Here is a 24,065-nt window from a genome sequence, read left to right on the forward strand (position 1 = left end):
TCACATCAAGATGTACTCTGGGTAGCATGAATGAGTCAAAGGTAGCATGTCAAAAGAAAGGAAGTGACTTCTCCCCAAATATCTACTACAGAGGTATCAGATATTGACAGTGAACTTCCTCATTTGTAATTCCTAGACTGAGATAATGTCTCCTACCGTGTTTATACATACTCCAGATGTTATTCATCCTGTTTGTATCCAATGCTGGTTCCGGTATGAATTCTCGAGGAGTAATGTAGACATTTAAGATTAATGTTCTAATGGCAAGGGACATCACTTAACTCTGTTTTGTTTTGAAGGCAACAATGCCTCGGGACCTCGTGGCCTTCAAAAAGGGGGGATATGTAGCGGTGAGGCTTAATAATAATGCAGAATTAAGTGTTTCTGAGCTTCCCAAATGAGGCCCCATTTCTCTGTTCATCTCTGTGGTGCAGCCACAGAGAAACCATTCATGCAAGATGTTTTCTTTTGATAAGGACAGCTCCCAAAGGGGGATGCACTTAGCTAAGCCTGGCTATCATGATCAATGGTTATCCATTGGCGCCTATCTGTCTAGGGAGTGCGAGTTGGACATCTGGACTGCATTACTAAGTGTCAGGACTAAGTGACTCATATCTCACCTTGATCAACCAATCAGGGACTGGTAGGGCCGAGTAACCCACGTGGGACTCTGATGCCCATGGAACTTTCAGCCAATCAATGAGCTGAAGTTCCTCCAGGTAAAAACAGGCAACACAGAGAGCCTGGAGTTTTCAGATTCAGATTCAGATTCAGATTCAACAAGATTCTGTGAGAATTCCAGGGCAGGACGGCCCAGGAGCAGAAGGCTCCCAAGGGCAGGACATTCTCGCAGCGCGCCTCCTGACCATCCTGAGACTCAGCCCAGACAACCACGGAATGGCCAGTGTGTCCGAGTGCCAGAACTTTCCTTTGTTCTAAGAGTCTAGAGTGGAGGTTGCCAGAGAGTAACCAGCAGCAGGCCTCGTGAACAGGTCGGAACTGTGGACAGCTGAATTACTATTCAGAACTAGCTCTTCATCAGGAACGAACCGGTCCTCTTCCTGACTTGCTGGGACCCACAGTCATCTTTTCTCCTGTGCACAAACTTTGCTAGTTAAAGCCAACAGTGAGCATCAGCAGCGCACCGTCGCAAGCCGCACAGCACAGCCTGGCACCGAGCCAGAGAGCGCGGATTGGACAGCAACAGCCTGCAACTGTTTCTTTGTGCCCGCAGGAGATCTGAATCCCCAAAAATTGGATGAGTATTCAACTTCAATGCATTACAGCTCGAGAATTCAATTGTTATCCAAACCAGTTGATATCAATTTAATTCCTAAGAGTTATGTACTTGTTTTGAGTATCTAATGTAGAAGTTGTAACCAAGTTCACTTTACGAAACGGTCTTAATGAATGATATACTGAACGTATGTCCTCTTGATGTGTAACTCTTTGTAACTGACCGAATATACCTTTTGTATTCTGATAACCCTCTCGATAAGATCTGTTAGGTTTATATGCATATTCTATGTATTAATAAATGTATCCTCGTGTATTAGTACCTGTGTGTGTGCGTTGTTTGAGTTATATCGCATGGTTGGATTCTAAAGCCACCAAAAGAATCAACTTTGTGATTTACTGCTACAATTAATAATTGTCTCAGTAAATGCCCAAACCCTACAGAACTGGTGCCTTCAGAGAGCCACTATGATTACATATTTGGCGTCCCTGAACCACTTTTCTCTACAACTGCTACTGATACATGCAATCATATCTGCCTAATATAACCTACCCCACATATTCAAAGCAGAAAGCAAACAGAAAAATAAAAAAGATCAATATGACAAATACATATGAGAAACAACATGAATTTTTAACACACTTTTTAAATTCTTGGGTCACTTAAAGAGGTTTTCCTCTAACATTTTCCTGACAATTAGCAGCTGACTGGGTGATGTGCTCCGTCCCAATTGTCAGGCAAATGTTAGAAGATTTGCACCATATATGATGATTTGCATTTAGACCACAATTTTCAATGTTCATTTCACCTAACCATAATTCCTTCTGCCACCTCTGCAGTATATACAGTATCATGCAAGATCTAAGATGGGTTCTTTAATGAAGGCATTGTAACAGACAGAGCCCACCCCACTATGTGAGCTTTTTATGGGCCCAGCTCTACATAATCCTTGACTCACACTTTCTTTTTTCAACATATCTTTCTAACACAACGGTTGGCATTCTGGAGTTTACTCACCCATGTCAAAATCCTTCTCTGTCCCTGCAGTGTTGACAAGCCAGACATCACTGATTGCCTGATAATAACCAAAATTCAAACTTCTACCCCTTCCATTCTTGTTACACACAGCTGCACTACTTCCTGCTCTCTGGTCTTCAGGGTCCACCATCAGAGTCACAACTTATCTATCCTTCCCACTCTTTTTTCATCAGAAATAGGAGAATACAGTTAACTCTTCTGTTTCCGACTAAGCACTAGTCATTATACTGACATTTCTCACAGTTTTTTCACATTACTTCACTCATTCTTGGATGTGATCAGACAGGAGAGGAGTCTTCCTGGAGTCTGAGAGCCCTTTTTATCAGAGTTCTTCTCTCCTGTTGCTCTTCCCTAGTTCAGCATTCATACATGTGCAGCACTTGGCTCTGCACTACACTGCGTCTCAGGCAATTCCAACCATCAGCTGTCCGAACACTGGCGAGTGCCCTGGACTCCATTCTGGCTGCATTTCAAACACCTCCACTGCCACACCCACACACAAGCAAGCTCTTTTTCCCTAGCGACTTCAGTCACACAACACTAAAACACAGATTACACACAGAACTGATTGTACCGATCTAAAACTGGTATTTAAAGGTGTTGTTCCTATTTTTTTCCCTAGTGAAGTTTTTTTGTAATGCACCACATTGATACAGTCACTTAAAATTTGCAAAAATGTTGAGTCACTAGGACAGTTTTATATGTCTGAAGAGTACAGTCAGCCCTACTTACATTCAGAAATGATCATATATTGGTATGATCCATTCACTACAAAATGTGGTACACAACTGCATCAGAAGATGAAGATATTAGAACCTCAACTGCGATTCTCAACTTGCTATTGACTGAGATGAACCACTTGTTCCATATCCAAAACACCACCAGTTTTGGCTATTTTTATTGGAGCACAACTACAACGTACAGTTCTGAAGAACTTCCAGAAATAGTTTCTGAAAAGATCCTGATAAGTTTTCTTACATCTACCCTTACATTCAACTACACAAAATAATACATTTTATCCACTGTGTTCCCTATTGCTGAATGTTGTTACTTAGTGCAAGTGAGGGAAAACATGCTGGAGAAGGTGAATTTAGACCCACACTCTGGTTTATTGTCCTAATGTTTACAGTAGGGATGCAGGGAGAATCAACAAGACCAGAGACCAGAGAATCTTCTCTATTCTCATGCGGATTTTGACTTCACACCTTTCTTCACCCTTCTGCACTTTGTACTTCAAAGGCCTCTCTGCGTCTCTGCCCCTCCTGCCTCCTCCCCTCTCCAAGCTTTTGTTCATCTGTGCTATTGAATCTTTGCTGTCTGCCCTTTCTCACAGCTGAAACGTTGTGTTTGCTCTCTTCTGTTTTCAGCATGGAATAAACCTATTAATTGTTCCAATGCTAATGATGGTACCACTACATCCCTATTGTAACGCAACGGGGGCTCAGACGGGCGCCCTTGCCGCATCTGGTCGGCCCCTGCACCGTCCGGGGCTCGAACCCGGGACTTCCGCGTCTCTCTGCAGCGACCTAGCCCCGTGAGCTAAAGAGAGATCTCTCTACAGCCCAGTAGCTGTAGTCCTGCTATCACAGGGAAGGGCGGTGACGTCACCCGCTCTGTACGCCGGCTCTTACACACAGTGCTTGTCGACCGTAAGCGTTACACTCTCCCCCGCTTAAATCGCCGTCCCAGGTGAAGGGCTATTCCATCCCGCTCCTGACACCAATGTAACGCAACGGGGGCTCAGGCGGGCGCCCTTGCCGCATTTGGTCGGCCCCTGCACCCTCCGGGGCTCGAACCCGGGACTTCCGCGTCTCTCTGCAGCGACCTAGCCCCGTGAGCTAAAGAGAGATCTCTCTATAGCCCAGTAGCTGTAGTCCTGCTATCACAGGGAAGGGCGGTGACGTCACCCGCTCTGGTACGCCGGCTCTTACACACAGTGCTTGTCGACCGTAAGCGTTACACTATTTACATATTTGTATTTGTCTTAATTCCAGATTGCGTCCTTTCCCGAAATATATATTTCTAGAGTCTATATCTCAAAACTCGCTATGGTGTACTACAGGTTTTGCGTGTATTGGTACAGTATCTACAATACTGACTAAACCTTCCTTCATTGTAGTACTTGCGACGTATGATCTATTGTATTGTGGTTGGAAAGCAATTTTAGTTGAATATTACAACAGATTTCCAAATGACGGATGCTTAAATCATTTCCTAGTTGTTATTGTTATTTTTCAGTAATAAACTGCCACTACTTTCTGGACCTTTTCCATTTGATCCAGTATTTAGTCTAGAGCAAAAGTTGCGTAACGCCGCGTCCTTTAGTATCCTCAGGAGGACGGCTGCTGTTTCTTTGAATTAGTCGCGATTGAGAATGTTTTATTTCGAAGATAGTTATTAATTTCAGCTCACCGGGGTTATTGCAATCGATATTTACCAATATGGAGCTGCGTACCAACCAATCATGGACAGTTAGTACGATTGCTTTCGGTTCGTTGCAATTCCCCCTTAAAGCGAATGGTCTTATTTATTAGTTTTGCAATTTTTTCATTATTTCTTCGGTTAAAATCCCCACTAACTGAAATAAGGAAATAATTTGAACTGCACTCTATAAAAAAAGTAGATTTGTGATTTATTTGCATGTTGATATTTGTATCTCTAGTCAATCCCACGAGGCTGAAGTTGGCTTCTTATTCACGTTTTTCGTTCCACCTTAAATGCTGCTGCTGTGATGTTATGTCGCCTTTCGCCTGTAGATGGCTCTCTACAGCCTTTTTTTAAAAGTACTAATCCGGATGGATTACTGTACATATCCCCAGTAAAGGGGAATATGAAAGTAAAAAGTGACTGTCCAAATAGCATTTTTGTATCAAACACATTTCAGAAAATCGAAAACCAATTTTCAAAACTCACAATAACACAAACTGGCATGTTAGACAACGAGTAAATAAGACAAAGGCAAAACGTGAATTCACTAGCACTTTCTGCATATTTACCACAACCTTGCCTTCTGATCATTAAAAGTCTCACAATCTTGCATTTTACTATACATTTTAATATAGCAGTTTTAAATGGGACACTTAGAACATGGCATCTGAGAATATAAGGTTAACCGAGGATGAGCAAAGGGTGATTCCACTTTCTGCTTATGGCTGTGAACCTACCTCCTGGTTATAAAAATGTCTCAAAATTCTGACACTGAGGTGTGGGAGACAATGGAACAGACTATCAAGATCTGAGGTGTGGGAGACAATGGAACAGACTATCAAGATCCTGAACTTCCGGAAGTTTTACTGTACCATTTTTTAAATATCCTCCTCAACAATAGCTATATCCACAATGTCCCTCTTGGATCCATGGCAGTGATGCAGCATCCAGCTCAGATGATGCCCAGCCTGGGTGCTATCCAGACATGTGGGGAGGAGAATAGGATAGTTTGGTCAGAACAGATGTATCTACCTGGTGGGCCAACACAGAGACACACAATGGCATGTACAGCAGCACCAGCAGCCATGGTTGCAGGAGGTTGTAATGTAAGGTGTGAGTAGGCTAGACTGAAGTTATAGGTCTTCAGTCTGGATTTGAATACTGAGATTGATTCGGCATCCCGAACATGGGGTGGGAGACTGTTCCATAAGCTAGGGGCCCTGTAACTAAAGGCTTTACAGACAATGTTTTTTTTAATGCGTGGAATATGAAGAAGACCTGCATTCTGTTATCTAAGCAGGCAACTTGGATTGTATACATTAATAAATTTCACTAGATAGACAGGTGCCTGACCTCTGAGAGCCTTATAATGCCATGAGATCATGGAGGCACCGACTTGAAGCTGGAGGAGATGCAAGTCAGTGCCTCCATGATCTCATGGATCACTGACTATCTGACAGACAGACCACAGTCTGTGAGACTTCAGAACTGTCTGTCTGAACACAGGTACTCCTCAGGGGACAGTTCTTTCTCCATTCCTCTTCACCCTGTATACTTCGGACATTAAATACAACTCAAAGTCCTACCACCTGCAGAAGCTCTCAGACGACTCTGCAATTGTGGGATGTATCAAGGGTGGGCAGGAGGAAGAGTACAGAGGACTGGTCAGCAGCTTTGTGGAGTTGTGTGGGGAGAACCACCTGCAATTAAATGTAGCAAAGACAAAGGAACTGGTGATAGATTTCAGGAGGAAAAGGATCCAACCTACTCCTTTCTACATCCATGGGAGTGGTGTGGGGATAGTGGACTCATATAAGTACCTGGGAGTGCACATTGACGATAGACTGGAATAGGCCATCTACAAGAAGGGTCAGAGCCGACTTTACCTCTTGAGGAGGCTCAGGTCCTTCAATGTGTGTAGTAAGATGCTACATATGTTCTATCAGTCGGTTGTGGCGAGCGCTATTTTCTACGTGGTGGTATGCTGGGGCTCTGGGATTAGAGCAGCGGATTCTAACAGGCTGAACAAGCTCATCAGAAGAGCAAACTCTGTCACTGGGTCTGACCTGGACCCCCTGGAGGTAGTGGCTGAGAGGAGAATGGTGTCCAAACTAGAGGTCATCATGGAAAATGTCTCACATCCCCTCTATGACATGCTTGTGAAAATAAAGAGCACGTTCAGCAATAGGCTGATCGAACCATGGTGCGACAGGGACCTACTATCTGTAAGTAAATAGAAGGATTTTGAAGTCAGGAAGCCAATGAAGAGAGCTAAGTATGGGGGTTATATGGTTGTACTTTCTGCTCCTGGTAACAATTCTAGCTGCTGCATTCTGAATTTGCTGTAAGGTGTTGAAAGATTGGTCGGTTCTCCCAGATAGAAGGGCATTGCAGTAGTCTAACCTGCTGTTTGTATTCATTTCTCTGTGTCAAGAGTGGACAGAAACTGCCTTAGTTTAGCAATATTTCTTAACTGTAAGAAGCATGTTTTCGATACTGTTTTAATATGATAGTTAAATGAGAGCATATTTAAAAAATGGTACAGTAAAATTCCCTGAAGTTCAGGATTTTGATAGTCTGCTACATTGTCTCTCACACCTCTGTGTCAGAATTGTGAGACATTTTTATAATTAGGGGGGAAGGCAATAGTAATAAGCACAAAGTGCAATCACCATTTCCCAGTGCAAGTTCGGGTTATTGTGAGTTTTTAAAATTTGTTTGCGATTTTCTGAAATATATTCTATACAAAAATACAATTTGGACAGTCACTATTTGTTTGGATATTCCCTTTCACTGAGGATGTCTACTCTACAGTATTCCATCCGGATTAGTACTGACCGAAGAGAGCCATGTACAGGCGAAAGGCGACAAAACATCCTGCAGCAGCATTTAAGGTGGAACGAAAAACGTGAATAAGAAGCCAGCTTCAGCCTTGTGTCCAGTCCCCTAGTTCGGGAAAAGCAGTATTTGGAGGCGTTTCGCATGACGTCATGCAACGAACAACAGACTCGCCTAAATCGAGTCTCTGAGAGAAACGGATCCGTTTTCGACCAAAACTTCAATTTCAGGCTGCCGCAGCAGTGAAGAGTGGATTGGGAAAACCAGAAATTCTGACTAATATTGGTAAGCAGCCTATTGTTTCTGTCTACGGATTAGATTGATTTTTTTCCATCTAATTACACTACAGTAAGCGGTGACAACGTTTAAAATACTGTACATGAAAATAAGTGTACTGAGTTTAGTACGTAAACAATCAGGTTTCTGGCGTCCTCGATGTTTTTGTTTCTTGTGGGATTAAATAACCTGCAGAAGACGCTTTAACTAGCGATAGATCTGTTTCCTTTTGCCAGGGCAGACAGTTGTCGTATACGCAAAGTTAATTAAAATAAAAACAATGGCGAAATACACTGCATTTTGAATATCCGTATTTAAATAATTGTATTGGGTAGAAAGAAAGATTATTGATCGGACGGGCTTTTACCTTAAAGCAGGATGTAGGGGAGCATTAGTTTTCAGTTTTTGTTACTGCACCAATCTCTGTTTAAACACGGGTTTTGTTCATACTGTACCTACTGTATCTCTCTCCCTGCTGTTCCTGGCTGCTGTTCCTGGCTGTTCCTGTGATCCTCCTGCGTGTCCGGCCCAGTTGCGATAAGTCCGTTTATTGACATCACTACATAAAGCCATAAAAACAGTGCCGAGAAAAAAAAAAGTTTGTGAAGTTTGTTGGTCCGTGTTCTCGTATATTTTAGACCTATAAAGTAATTCAAAATCTTTATAAAAAGTCTTAATAAAAGATGAGGATTAAACTGATCAATCTTGTTTACCTGTCCACATACAGTAAATATGTACTGTATACGACTGACCCGTGTGAACAAGTATGTGAACACATAGTGTAACTTGTGGCACCTCTTTAAGTAGCAATGACTAGACATTAGACATTTACTGTAACTTTTTATCAGTCTTTTACATGGACTTTTATTTATTTTGTCCCACTCTTCCTTCTGGAATTGCTTCAAGTTAGTGCCATTTGATGGTTTTGTTTATGAAGAGCTCACTTCACTGCCTGCCGTGAGATTTTACAGGGGTCAATGACTGGACTTTGGTTCTTCCAAAATGTAAAATATCTCCTTCTCCAGACATTCTCTTGTAGATGTGCTTGTATGTTGAATGATTGTTGTCCTGCTACGTGAATCATGCGAACATCAGCTTCAGATGAAGTATAGATGGCCTGACATTGTATTTCAGAATTTTCTAATACGTGTGCCGATTTGGTTGCAAAATGTCTGGGTCTTGAGGCAGCAAGGCCCCCTCAAACTCTTAATACTTCCACCTCCATGCTCGGCAGTTGTGATGAGGTTGGAATGCAGTTTTTTTTTGTCTCACAAAACATTTTCATTGTAGCCAAAAAGTTCAGCTTTTGACTTCTATATCTTATACAGGAAGATCAGAATTCAGAAGATTTCGTGCAGCATTTGGGAAGATCTGTCTTTTTACATATTAAAAAGAGTACACTTATTTTCAAAAATCAATTGAAGTAATATTGCACAGCTCCCCGTGAAGAAAACAATTTTGGTATTATTTCCTCTTCTTTTGAACTGCCCTTTTGTACGGTATGGTCAAATGAGCACACTCATAAGTGGTTCCTCTATGTTGACTGCAAAGTATTGTCGAATTATTTGCTCAGAACTTGCATGTGATTGGCATGCTCAGAATAATGCCCGTTTTATGGATTTTACAGCTGGAGAAGAGGCAGAGGTCTGTCTTAAAAACCTGGTAAATGATTTTTAGGTTAAGAATTACAAAAGTTGATTTCTTAATTTAATGCAGCAGACAAAGAGGTCAATATTCAGGGATGCATAGACTCAAAAAGTACAAGAAACTAGTAAACTGTTTATTAATGCATGGAATATGAAGAAGACCTGCACTCTGTGATCTAAGCGGGCGACTTGGATTGTATACATTAATAAGTTCCATTAGATAGACAGGTGCCGGACCTCTGAGAGCCTTATAAGTAAGTAGAAGGATTTTGAAGTCTGCCCTGTACCTGACAGGAAGCCAATGAAGAGAGCTAAGTATGGGGGTTATATGGTCGTACGTTCTGCTCCAAGTAACGATTCTAGCTGCTGCATTCTGAATTCGCTGTAAGGTGTTGAAAGAGTGGTGAGTGCTCCCCGATAGTAGGAGATTGCAGTAGTCTAACCTGCTGTATACAAGAGCCATAGTAATAAGCAGAAAGTGCAATCACCGTTTCCCAGTGCAAGTTTGGGTTATTGTGGGTTTTTAAAATTTGTTTGCGATTTTCTGAAATATATTCTATACAAAAATACAATTTGGACAGTCACTATTTGTTTGGATATTCCCTTTCACTGAGGATGTCTACTCTACAGTATTCCATCCGGATTAGTACTGACCGAAGAGAGCCATGTACAGGCGAAAGGCGACATAACATCCTGCAGCAGCATTTAAGGTGGAATGAAAAACGTGAATAAGAAGCCAGCTTCAGCCTCGTGTCCAGTCCCCTAGTTTGGAAAAAGTAGAATTTGGATGTGTTTCGCATGACGTCAAGCAACGGACAACAGACTCACCTAAATTGAGTCTATTTGAGAGTAGCGGATCCATTTTTGACCAAAACTTCAATTTCAGGTTGCCGCAGCAGTGAGTGGATTGGGAAAATTGCTTTTTCAGAAATTCTGACTAATATTGGTAAGCATATATATATGCAAAATATCTGCATTATTTTTTTAGTGCTAACACTTGTGTTTTTAGTGGTAACCCAATCACATCAGAATGGAACAGATGAATATGCTAGAGAAGTCATTTGAGATTTAACTTTCCGAGTGTTGTTTTATCCCTGTTTTAAATACACTTTGTTCTTGGTGATAACAGCAGAGTTTTGTGTTTGATAAAGAATGACAGCCAATCCTTAGTGGTGCCCTAACAATTATCTGGGTTCAATGGTGCTTTGTGGTCCCCAACACCAGTCCACTTCTCTCAGTACAGTTGGTTGATGTGTATTTCACCTCTGAACAAAGAACATAGTATTGATTGTAAAGGCTTATTCTGTGTGAATTTAATGTGGAATGTTTCAGTTTCCTCATACCTCCCCTAGACAGATTTGATTGGTTATTTAAAATATTCTCCATCGGCAGCCCTGTAGTGGTCTTTTGTCACATTCAGAGAGAGCAGTGATGTGCTTTTAATCATGCCTTGTAGCCTGTATTTTTGTCTAGGATCTAGCTTGTCATGATCTTAACTGGATTAACTCTTTTTTTTAATATTGGATGGATTAACTGGTTCGCATAAAGAGCACTGAGCACACTGTCACATAATGTTAATTCTAATCAGTCCATTTCCTTATTAGTGTTATTTCTTGCCCTTTTTGTTTGCTTTGTTACCTACTATCATGTGATATAGCTGTTTAGTCAAACATGAATTGGGTGGGGTATTACACTGCACTGCTTCCAGAGGATCCTGTTAATTTTCTGAGTGTTGTTTTATCCCTGTTTTGTTGAATGTATACTCTCAGGGCTAACACTTTAAGGTATATTTGCACCAATTTTACTCTTAACTCTTAGATCATAAACTGTTGGTATTATAAAGTGCTGTAAGCTTTTTTTTTTGTAAGCCCCTCCGGTGTAGCTTTGGTCTTGTGTTTTGTGTCATTGTCCTACAGAATGTTGAAATTTCATCCCAGATCTAGGTCTGAAACAGGTTTCACCATAGGTCTGGCCTGTACATATCAGTTCAGTGTTCCATCAAAGTTCCCAGGCTTCCAGTCACTGCTGATGAAGTCCTAATACATTACTATAATACTAATACTGTGCTACTTCACTGTTTACATCACCCCAGACTGGGCATTTACTCCTCATAATTATTCTGTTCTCAATCCCAACATATGCATTATCTTGAAAAAGATGGTTCTGTTTTTTTCCTAATTTACATAGTTGGTCTGATTATTTAATTCACTGCATACTTGTAATACTTCTAACAGGTTTCCATGATGTTCTATACTGTATCTTCGGTTTTGAGCCATCAGTTGTAAAATACCTTATGAGAAATCCTATATGTGCCTGACTAAAAAAGTATTGGAATAATTGATCAATTGACTTCTGAGGTTTGAACAAAGACCAAAACACTAAGCTCTCAAGGAACTATGACTAATGAGTTTTATATGAAAAAACTCAAACTTTGATGGTCTCAAAATTCCTAATATCCTTGTGTGATGGTCATGTTTTGTTGTTTTTTCTTGTTTTCCTGTACATCACCAATAGCCAGATGTCTGCCTCCATCACAACATCCAGCGGGCTTGTAATTGTCACCCAGGTCTTGCCGCAGGGCGGTGACCTTGGCATCCCTCAACCTGCTGATCCTCGGAACCAAGCAGTTACATCATATTCTGAGCGCCAAAATCAGACAGCCAAAATGTTGAAGAAGTTGCTTAAAGGAGGACCCAAGGCTCTGGGGGTGAGTTATAAGCATGACACGTGGCATGCAATTTTGACAATAACTCATCTTTCAGCTTGCTTCACATTACTGAAATGCTGCTGATTTTATCCTTGTTTTTTTTTTTTCTGGACAGGGCTCATGCCTTGTACTTGAGTTTTGGGTAACATAAGATTGTCATGCAATCAGACCACTGATGTCTGCTGAATCCCCTCTCCAATGACTATTGTTTAGTACCCTTTGTATAGTATTAGCAAACTAAGGTGGTCTTTAAGTTTTTGCTGAGCATACCCAGTGTCTTATTTGATGAGCCATAAGCTTTCTAGCAACTCTTGTTTTATCTCTACTGCAGGTTGTACGTCTTTCTACAACTGTGACTACAACATACTTCATGTCAGGGCCGTGCAGAGCAGGGTGGCTACAGTGGCTCAACCCCTTTGCCCTCATTTGCCCAAGTGCCCTTTTTTGCATGTAGAAAAATAGTCCAACTAATTTCATTTTTTTTTCCGCCACTTCACGATTCTGCTCTGTATTTAGTACGGATCTCCCGTTAGGAAAAGAAAATGTTGAAACTTACTGATCTCATCAGAGCACAAGTGCCCGCCTCCTGTTCGTTGGAAAAAAACAGCGATAAGCAACGTAGGCTAATACACCTGTGGAGGTCGTGTTAATTTTGGAATGGTGAGAAGACACAGATTTCTCAGAAGGACTGTACAAAAGTAACACACGAAGGGTGTCGTATTGAGCACTTTGTGATTAAGAAAGACTATTTTCATTCACCTATTCTAAATATGAAACCAACAAACTCGCCACCTTATTGTCTGCATGGCTACTTAGCTAGGTAGATTTGAGATTTCCTTAAGAAAATTTAGTTAACCGAGTAGAAAAGCCAGTCTTTTTATATTTGATATAAACAGCTAACATCCATATTCTTTGTATATACAGTGGATAAAAAAGTCTACACACCTTTACTGAAATTGCAGGTTTTTGTGATGTAAAGCCAGACATCAAGATGAATCATGTCAGACATTTTTCCATCTTTAATGTGACCTTGCAACCAACAAAATTCAAACAAAAACAAATAGATAATAATTAGGAAAAATAATTGAAATTAAAAAACCTACAACACCTTGGTTACATAAGTGTGCACCCCCCCCCCCCCTCCAACTAATACTTTGTGGAAGCACCTGTTGCATTTATTACAGCAGTAAGTCTTTGCGAATAAGTCTCGATCAACTTTGCAGATCATAATTTCTAGCGGCTTGCTGAATATTTATCCTACAATAGAAACTTTTTGGGATAAAAACAATTTTGATTTGATGTGCTATCATGTAAACTCTTGCTCTTAAGTTTGAAAGAGATTGCATTTGGTATTGCATTTAATTAGATGGTAATTATTTTATTTGCTCTGTCCTCTTGTTAAGATGTGTTTTATCATGAAAATAAAGTATATGCTCATTAGAGGGGGAGTAAGACCTTGTCTGTTAATCAAATATAATCAGCAATTATGGACAACCATTTTTTTGCCGAGGTTGTGAATATTATAATACCTCTCATCACGTCACGTCATGTCAAACCTTCCTGTAAAATTAAGAAATACAGAAATACAAGCGGACACTGATTTGTGTCTAGGATACTCTAACGTAACGGATCCTGCCCCGGAAAGTGCCCCTTCTCCCCTTTTCAGCCAATGCCCACCAAAAGGTCTCTGCACGTCTCTGCATCACAGGCATTCTAGCATGTTTGTGGAATCTAAGTCATGCTTTCTTAGTCACGGTCATTTAAACCGTTTTGTAATGGTTTTGCAAGAACATTTTGCTTTGTATTGTATGTACCTTACAAAAGTTGAATCTTCCTCTGCCGTATTAAATGTATCATGGGTTTTTTGATTATTATACAATGTAATGATGTAATTGTAATTATACAAGAGAAGTTATCTGTGTGATGGGGTTCAGACCTCTTATCAGAGTGTGAAATGTAAACAACCGGGCCAATACTGTAGGAGTGTTTCATATACCACAATAAAAAATACACCTTTATTTATTTATAATTAATAATTTAATTAGTAACTTATTAAGTAATATGTACTTGTGAACTTTGGCTGCCCTCAAATCATCCAGGTGGGGGCTGCACATTGGTGGTGGTGGAGGGAAGTTACCTGTAAAGAGCTTTGAGTGGATTATTATTATGGTTTGCTAGAAAAGCATTAAAATTGTTGGGGCTTAGGTTTTGTGCTTCAGAAGGTCTAAAAAAAACAATTAAGTCCAAATTTAGAAAGGAGTAAAAATACAAGGTACTTGAATGACAAGGTAAATTAGAAATCAAGTGAAATCAAAGTGAATTTTCGTGTGAATTTTGGTTTTGGTTTATTTCTTTCAGGTTCTAGAGCAGTACAGGAGATGTAGGATGCGTTTACAATACAAAGTTACTCCTACTGATTGAGAGAGTCAGTTTTTAATGAATAGTTTTTTGTTTATCCAGTTTCCAATTCCTTTTGATCTATCTTGCATAAGAAAGTGACACAAAATATGATTTGGGAGTAAAGATGGAAGTTAATGTCTTCATAATGCATGCAGCTTTTTATTTGCTCCCACCCAAAAAACAAATTTATTAGAATGTCTTGAAATTAAAGCAAAGCTGGATGTTGTAATTTGATTCTAAAGAAAAAACAAGATCTGTGATTTCATGTGCTGAAAATAGCTTAAAGCCTCTGATCCATGGCTGACACCTTTTTTTCTTTTTTAAAGTGGTCATTGTTATGACACTCACAGTGTTTTTGTAGTACAGGTGTACAACAGAATTCACTTGTAAAAAAACATCTCTTTATAAATGGCAGACATTTTATGAACAGTGCCTTTAAGTGCAAGCTATCCAGTTGAAATACAGTGCATCACTTCTCACAAAAAATGCTGGGTTTTTACCTTTATGATGTGACATACCTGGGAGACATGTGCCATGGCAGTGATCATTTAATAGGCAAGTCTAGGTAAAAGACACAATGCTATGTTTATTTACAGTGAAATACAAAAGAAAAATAATCTACCAAACTAACAAAAGTCAAAACTCCTCCTTGTGCTCAAAAAGTAGACTTCTTCTGTTCCTTCATTATGCCTACTGGCATACCAGTACAAAGACTAAGCTTCTTTTAGAAAGACCCTTCTTAAAACTCTTCTCCAAAAATAGTCTCTGTCTGAAAACTTTTTAAATTATTCATCTACAAACCCAGCCGATAACAACTCACAAGTCCTGAGCTTTAAGCTCCACAGTTGTGTGCCTGGTCGCCTCCTTTTCCTTCTGGTTCAGACACATACAGTAGCAAAGGATCTGCTCTCTTCAAAGACAGCAATAATGACTGATCTAAATGCCTCAGCTTCCTCTTTTTGAAAATGTTACCTGACCAATTGTCTTCTTCCAGCTGGTTAGGTTACTAAGCATTCTGAACTGCCCTCTTACAATGGTCACAAATATAGGATGGAGTGCTGCATTTAAATGACCTTTTATAGATGCTATTCTAGACCTGTGTCCACCAATATTATTTGTGGGTCAGTAGGTAGCATTCTTGTTGGGGCATAAAAATTAATGCACTATTATTTCAATAATAACCTGTGGTGTTCGTAGTACTGATCAAGCCAGGGCCAAACATCCAAAATGTCCAAAAATAGTTTTCTACTTTGGAATTTTCTTCTAACTACTGGTAAGAGGTTTGTAGCTATAAATTGTCCCAATAAGGCAAACACTGATGACCAAATGGAAAAGTTTAAACAGAAAAAAAGATACCAAACAGGGATACATTGCATTTCTTTCATATAGTTGTAATGTTGGTACATAATATTGCTGTCTTACAGACTGTCCAGATTTTGATTGGGGTTCTGAACCTCATGATGGGACTGTTACTTGTTTTCACAAAGCCTACCATGGTGACCTTCTTTGGTGTTCCCTTTTGGACTGGAGCTATGGTAAGTTAAAGGATGCAGGTTTTAGAAAGACTAATATTTTTTTGAATTTGTGACCTACACTGAAAAATTGAAATTGATCCTAAAATGAGAGTGATCTGTTGCACGTCTGTTGCCAACTGGTGTTTGGTAATCCTAAGACTTTTTTGTATTTGATGTTTGGCAAATTTCTTGATAGTCTAGCACTATCAATTATTAAACTCATTTTTACTCATCAATGATGTCTGTTAAAAGTGAAAAGAGGGGTTTTGTGGCATAGCATAAAATCTGTCTGTACTAATGTTTGTGTGGATTTTTTATTGAAATAATACAAAAACAGTATAGATTGCTATGTCTTTTGAAGTAAGATGTGAAGACGGGGTTAATTTTAAGTCCTTTCTGTATGAAGATTAGACTTCTAAGGCTGGAGTTTATGGCAGGAAGGGGGTTAACTGATAAGGATTCCAGATGCAAGCTAGGGAACCCCCTGGAGACTAATCCCTGACCATTTGGCCAAAAAGCTGTAAACTGGTCAAACACGTGATCTCCCCCCTTTACCATAATAACGAATGACGAATCAGAGCAGCAAGGAAGGACTATATAAACCTAAAGTTTGTACTGGCACTTTGAACAATACTTCGGTTTTGTTGTTTCTTGTGGGGAACAAGACTTCGGCTTTATTGTTACTTGCATGCAATACACTCATCTGTTTAACTTCATCTCGGGATCCAGAACCTTATTCTTTCTGTTACAAAACTTTAAAACTAAAATTAAACATTGATTGTATAGATTCACTAATAAGGTTATTTACAACAAAGCACTTAGTTAACACCTGAATTATGCTTTCTCCTCAGTTTAATCATATGGAAATGTTATTACAAAATTCAGAAAGATCTTTAGAAAATCAATGAAAAGCAGGAATTAAATGAGAAAACATATGTACTGTACAGTGCAGGAAGAAGCAGTTAACACTTGTTAAGTTATTAGTGACGCAGTTCAGTTTTCCTGAATACCAGTTTGCCTTTGAAGGAAAACCATGTTTAAATAATGGTCAGATCATCACACTGTCCTGACATATCTGCAATGCCTTCCCTATCCCTGCTTAAGCATGTCTGCAATGGGAAAATAACAAAGGAATATAAATGACCTTGAAGTTTTTTACATGATTGTGATCGTGTAGCACTTATATACATTAAGCTTTTCTGCAGTGTCCATTTTCATTTAGTAGGAAAGCTATAAGTAAGGCTCTAAGAACTAGGATGTATGCTGACATATACTGTATAGTTATGCAGAGATTACATTATGCACTTGTTGGGTCTGTAAAACAGCAGATAGAAGATTCTTTTCAGTCTACAACAGAGCAGATAAAGGGTCTTTTCATGAGTGCACTGGACGAAAATACAAAATCCTGAAAATTATTAACAAAGTTAATATAGCAGGCTGCTGGTTTCAATAATAAGGCACGCATCTGAGTGCCAGATTATTAAGAGATATTCCCAGTCTTAGATGCACCAGGAGTTCTTCTTTAACAGTGTTAATTTCTTCTATGAAAATTATGATGAAAGTGCTTGTCAGTGACCTGTTTTTAATTTTAGTCAATTATGGTGAAACACTCACAAACATAATCCACAATCACCACAATCACAATGACAAAGAACACATAATATAGAATTAATACATAAAATACATATAAAGTATTTAGTTGAGGTGGGTAGCTGCGTCAGCATGCGTAAGCAGCAAAGGAACTGAAGATTCTTCACACCTGAAGAAGGCTCCACGGCCAAAACGTTGTCTTTTCTTTCTTTTCTTTTCAGCATGGAATAAACTATACAGTTTGTGCTCAAATATATTTGCAACAGTGAAAGGTCAAAACAGGAAAATAAAACTTGAGAAGCTGTAAATGTACAAAGAGAGGTAGTCTTGCCATCTCTGAATGATGTGAATACTCCATTCATGTAGTATCATTAATAATTCTTTTTTTTTTCTTCTGCAGTACATAATATCAGGGTCGCTGTCTGTGGCTTCTCACAAAGGAGCTAACATTCACATGGTAAGTTCTGAGCAATCTATGCAACCACAGATTATTGGTGCATTATCCAGAGTCTTTAATGAGGATGGTATTGTAACATTTTACACATTTATATTCTTCTTCCTTTGTTGTTAATAATTCACTTTCTTCTTATTTTTCAGATTAAGGGGACTATAGCAATGAACATTATCAGCTGTATAATGGCTTGTGTTGCGATTGTCTTCCTCTGTATTGACCTAAGCATGAGACACTCTAACTGCTGGCCATGGTCTTCCTTTACTTATGAGTACAGGGATTGCCAATTAATAACATTCCAGCTCAATGTAAGTAATGTATTTTAATAACAATTGTACTTAATGCTGTGTTGTTAGTACTTGAGTATCCTTAGGAATGAAACTGCTTTAAATAGTAAAGCACCAGTAATTTTAACCCTTCCTCTCTAAACAGATTATCAAGTAAGTTGCAGAAGCAGATGTATTTTGCTCTTTCAGTATAAGGTGATGATTGAAAAAAAAGAATGAAATAAGTATAAAAAATAATCAATCATCTGTAGATGATTAACGCACCTGAGGGAATAAAGTATTTGATCATACATTCTTTTTTATAAGCTTTTTTTGCTTCTCTTGTGTTTCATATGGTATCCAAGTTTCTGTGTAAATTTCTATATTGAAATTTGAACAAAAAGTACACTTAATTATTCCTTACAGCGCTCAGTGTGAAGAGACAGTCTGATTTAGGCAGTGACTTTGAAAAAGCTACGGAGCTCAATGGCTGAGGTTGAGAAAATGTCAGTGCGTCAAAGCTGGCATGTATGGCAGAGTGGTGCGAAGAAACATTATCATGACAACTCAGATCCTACACTGGGTTTGCAACAGCATTTAAGGGATATTGCAAGCATGTAGTAAAATAGTTTGTAGTCAAAAAAGAGAAAATTGGAACATTTTGAACTACAGATGTAGCCATTTAAAATGTGTGAGGTGTCGCATACAAGTGGCATAGAAGTTTTGATATGCATTCTGAATGGCTGCATCTATAAATGCAAAAGGGTTATGTTTGTCCCATACCCAACACGGCACATCACTAAGTTAATAGCGGCCCTATTTGTCGGTCAGGGTGTTTCCAAGGATTTCCAACCACAAAATTATTCTGAAAGAATGTTTGCATTTCAAATTAAACTGCTGAAAGCAGTGAAAATATTAATTTTGATTGTTTCTTTGCAGTTTTAGCCCAATTTATTTGTACTTTTTCACAGCATTAACATTGAAGGATCAAACAGCAACATCTCTATGAGCACATGACCACAAATCAGTTATCTGTTTCCCCTCCCCTTGTGCTCTTTGCATGTGGGACAGGCTCTGGGCTGCCACAGTCCTTACCAGAAATATGAAGCTTTCTGGAAATGTATGGATAGTTCTACTAAGTAATTCTACTAATTGTAGAATTGATACCTTTCACATATATGTAATTAATACTTTATTCCTTCATCTCAAGCCCTAAATCAAAGAAACGTGTGACTCGGGAAAATATTTATGAGTGTTTCTGTGTTTCTGGGCTTGAAAATACCCCACTGATGTAGTATGGTATTCTGTGTGTTCTGTGCTTGTAGTGTTCTGATGCCTAGGAGTACTACAGTAAACATGTTGCTTAATGGTTGTAGTCCTCCATTGTGTGATTCTTTGTCTTGTGCATTTCTGACAGGCTGCACTGGATGGAATCAGGGGGATCCTACTGATTTACTCTGTTGTGGAGCTCTGTGTGGCACTGTCCATCTGTGTCTTTGGATGCAAGGCGGTTCACTCCAATTCAGGCGATCAAATGGTATAAATCTTGCAAATCAGTGGATTAATTTAAGTTCTTAAACATGAACAACACTTTATGCAGCAGACTGTAACATTATAACAGGGCTTCCCAAATGGGTGGCTAGTTGCATAAAATGTCTTAATTTTCTGTTAAAATTTGGCCTGAAGTGTCCCTTTAGTTCAAAGGTTTTGTGTTAAACTACTGTTGAAATAACTTCAGTTCATTGGTTCCTTATTACATGTGTTCAACTGAGAGAATAAAAAAGGACGATTTCTGTTTCTCAGACATATTTTTTGTTCATATTTTCACCTGTTGTTGTCTTGTAGTCTGTGGTCCTTGTCCAGCATACTGGTGACCCGATGACTGACCCAGAGCTGGCTCGCAGTCCCAGCGAGAGTGACGTACCCCTGCTGGACAGTGAAGAACAGCCACACACGTCACCGTCCTGTTCTGCATAACTGAAAAAAAACAGTTTGGGTTCAAGGCTTACCAAAGGAATAAGGCAACAGCTAGATTCTGTAACTACATCACAGCTTGCACTTTTAGCTTAGGTAATAATCTCTGTCAGTCTATCAGCATTATTCACATACTGTATTTACATTACTGTGGACATTTGTTCTTCAAATATAAACATAAAATCTTATAAAAAAGTGATCCAAAACTCTACCACACTTTGATAAAGCTGCTATTTTAAACATTTTAAATAGCTATCAACACCCACATTCTTGCAGTTCTAAAGTGCTTTTAGGCATCCAAGATGCTTTGGATGCTGAAGAACCTTTTAATACTTATTTGATCCAGATTCCACCCATTTCATAGTTATTTAATTAAGAGAATTAAGTTAAAAACAGCAGCACACCTGTGCATTTATTGCAATGTAATGAGGGAATGACTTGAGACCATAAGTAATAGAGCATGAATGTGTGCAGGAATCCATTAAACTTCTGCTTATGCGGAAAGTTTAAGTCTTGAAGCAAATGTAAATTAGCAGAGGCACTTTAAAAGTTTTTTAAGGGGAGTAAGAGCATGTTGAAGGCTGAAAAATATCTTCATCCAAATTAAATGCTGCCATTCAACCCGTTGAAGAAAAAAATATATAAAAACAGCATAGTGACATGTTGGGAAGCACTTTCTCAATGTATGTTTAAGTCTTCGCTTGGATAATTTTTTCAGTCTTTGACTTTCATCTTATAGATTAAAAGAATTAATAGCAGTCACTTGGAAAAAGCACAGTAAGGAGGCCGATCCAAGAGCATTAAAGACAAATACAATAGATATAATATTATCCACCATGTTAACACCTTGTAAATGCACCTTATTTGTATTTGTATTTGAAACAGCCTACTTTCATCAAATTATCTGAAATTGTTTAATTGTATTGTGTTCTAAGTGCAGTGAAAACATCTTACTTGGTATTTTCTAAAATAAACCTGTTAATATGGAAAATGCGTCTTTTGTATAAGTTTATGAGTCGAAAGTTGATATCTGCCATAGTAGTAATGCCTATTTGTTTTTCTTATCTGCTTGTTAATCCAATAAATTAAACTCCACCCCATCTGTAATTGCCAATTCCACACATCTCACTTGAGGCATTACTATTCACCAGTGATCACATACGCTGTCGCCTTTGAGTTTACTGGTGGAGTTTTTATGCATTTTTAAAATCAAATGCTACTAAATACAGTATATATATGTACTTAATAAAGACTGCTTTTCCACCACATTTTTGTTGGACTTACTGTCATGAACCACACATAAGTACTTTGCCATAAGGGGCAATTTGTTTGACCATCACCCTTCACCCCTAGAGTGATTCCCCCCCAGAAGTTAAAACATGAAAAAATACACCTGCAGATCATACAAATCATGCACTGAATATGGGTTGAGTCATGACATTACTATAACAATTAACTATCACAAAACTACATTTTTTAATTAACATCATAGATACACAGGCTCCAGAATATCGACTTCATTTTATCTTTGCCATGAGACTCCTCATCGCATAGCACCAGTCTATCAGTATGTATACAATGTGTAGCCAGCTCTTGTCTCTACTTTGTCCATCATTTATTCCTTGTGCTAGTTTTATCCGATGCATATTTTGTGCCTTTAGAGAAGTTAAAAAAATAAGTGTGAAGTATCAGGCATTCTCAGGGAGGGTGAAACATGTCAAGAACATACAGTATTTAAGACCTCTAATGTCTATTTATTTTCATAGGTTATAGACTTCTGAAAATACACAACTAACATGGGTAGTCACATTTTGAAATGCTATGATATTTGGTGATAAACTGTAGATACTTGTGTAAAGCGCTTTGTAATAATCATAATACAATAAGTGACTTAATGTGTGGCAGTTCCATATTATGAATTACTTCTTAACAGCACAGACTGGTGCAAGTTGGGTGTTTTTCTTGCCAGTTTTGATTAAGCTCTCTCAGGATGCTAGGGGATCTCTTATGGACAGCAGTTTTCAAGTCTTTCCACAGATTCTCAGAACGGCTGTTGCTCAATGTCATCAGTTGGGTTCTATACAGTAGTAGTTATTTTAGGAACAAGTAATAGGTTTATTCCATGCTGAAAAAAAGAAGAAAGAGAACACAACGTTTCAGCCGTGAAGCCTTCTTCAGCATACCTGAAGAAAGCTCCACGGCCGAAACGTTGTGTTCTCTTTCTTCTTTTTTTCAGCATGGAATAAACCTATTACTTGTTCCTTTGCAGCCTACCCATGCTGATGCAGCTACCCACCTGAACTAGTAGTTATTTTAGATGATCATGGGCCTTTTAAATACTTTAACATACTGGATGAAAAGACCTTTTTTAATGATTCAGGTAAGTAAACGTTTCAGGAAAATGCTTTAACATATACTGTTCAGTGGGTATAGAACATCTGCAGATCCTTTTCAGAGTAATACAGTAAAAACGTTAAATCAAGATGCACTAAATCACAAGTTATTTACACTTCAGTAGTTTGATTAGATCCTAAGAAATGTGAGAAAGAGATACTGTAATATTCAGAGTATAATTGGCAGCCTAGCCAGACGGGGTCCAGACCCCCCAAAAGAATCCTCAAGAACACAGTGTTAAAAACACTGAGCTGAAAGCCAGTCAGTTCAGCTCCAAGGATCAGCTTAAAGCTACCTGTGTGGATGTAGGTGACACAGAAGTGTTGAGCAGCAGAAGCCACTGGGTGACCAGAAGATGAGTAGTAGTAATAATAATACATTTTATTTTATTTAGCACCTTTAAAGGTGGCTTCTCAAAATGCTTTACAGAATGACAACAAAAACCGAAAAAAATATATACACAATGAGAGGAGACAGTAAATGGGAGTACTGAACACGGTAGGAGCAGAGGGTTAAAGAACTGATCAGTTAAGTAAAGGCCCTTCTAAATAAGAAGGTTTTGATTCTATATGAAAGAGCTTAAGGAAGGTGACCCTGATATCCTTTAGGGATAGAGTTCCAGAGCTTTGGGGCATAACGGGAGAAGGCTCTATCACCCATAGAGTGTGGAATGGGTTGGGAGGACAATTGGGAGAAAGGAGAAGAGCGAAGGTTGCGAAGTGGAGCGTAGGACAATAGTAGCTCACACAAGTACTGAGGTGCCTAGGCATGCAGAGCCTTATAGGCAAGCATGAGGATTTTAATATCAACACAAAATCTGAGAGGAAGCCAGTGCAAGGAACCCAGGATAGGAGTAATGTGATCACTTGCAGTAAACCTGGTCAGGACTCTGGCTGCCAAATTTTGCAATATGTTGGAGTTTGTTCATTGTGGATTGAGAAACCTTAGCGAGTAGAGCGTTACAGTAGTCAGTTCTGGAGAAGACAAATGTGTTGATGGGCTTTTCAGCACCAGTTAGTGATAACGTAGGACATAGTCTGGCAATATTTCTGAGGTGAAAGCATGATGTTTTGACAATATGATAGGTCACATATAGGTTGGACGTCAAGCCTGAATCCTCACCAGGTTTTTAATTTAGACTGAAGCTCAGGTGCAGTACCATCCACAGATAGGGTTACAGCATTGGCTTTAAAAAGTTGATGTGGGTGGAGGGGAGGCGTGCCAATAAGCATGACTTCATTCATGTCACAGTTCAGATGAAGGAAATTTTGACTCATCGATGCTGGACATGCAATTGGAGAGAATAG

General features: G+C 39.0%; 1 protein-coding gene across 2 annotated transcripts; it reads left to right on the top strand.

Annotated features, from left to right (window-relative positions):
• Positions 1-7,679: 7,679 nt before the first annotated feature.
• LOC107075925 (membrane-spanning 4-domains subfamily A member 4D-like) lies at positions 7,680-21,632 on the top strand. Of its 2 annotated transcripts, XM_015339088.2 has the most exons (8): positions 7,680-7,825; positions 10,349-10,408; positions 11,977-12,169; positions 15,994-16,104; positions 18,074-18,130; positions 18,271-18,432; positions 19,808-19,927; positions 20,236-21,632. In XM_015339088.2, the coding sequence occupies exons 3-8, from the start codon at positions 11,981-11,983 to the stop codon at positions 20,365-20,367; spliced, it is 771 nt and encodes a 256-aa protein (XP_015194574.1). In that variant the 5' UTR covers positions 7,680-7,825; positions 10,349-10,408; positions 11,977-11,980; the 3' UTR covers positions 20,368-21,632. The 2 variants fall into 2 exon arrangements, with proteins under 2 accessions (XP_015194574.1, XP_015194573.1); XM_015339087.2 differs by lacking the exon at positions 10,349-10,408.
• Positions 21,633-24,065: the final 2,433 nt, after the last annotated feature.

The sequence above is a fragment of the Lepisosteus oculatus genome, chromosome 27 (assembly GCF_040954835.1).
Source record: "Lepisosteus oculatus isolate fLepOcu1 chromosome 27, fLepOcu1.hap2, whole genome shotgun sequence".
Taxonomy (NCBI): Eukaryota; Metazoa; Chordata; class Actinopteri; order Semionotiformes; family Lepisosteidae; genus Lepisosteus; species Lepisosteus oculatus.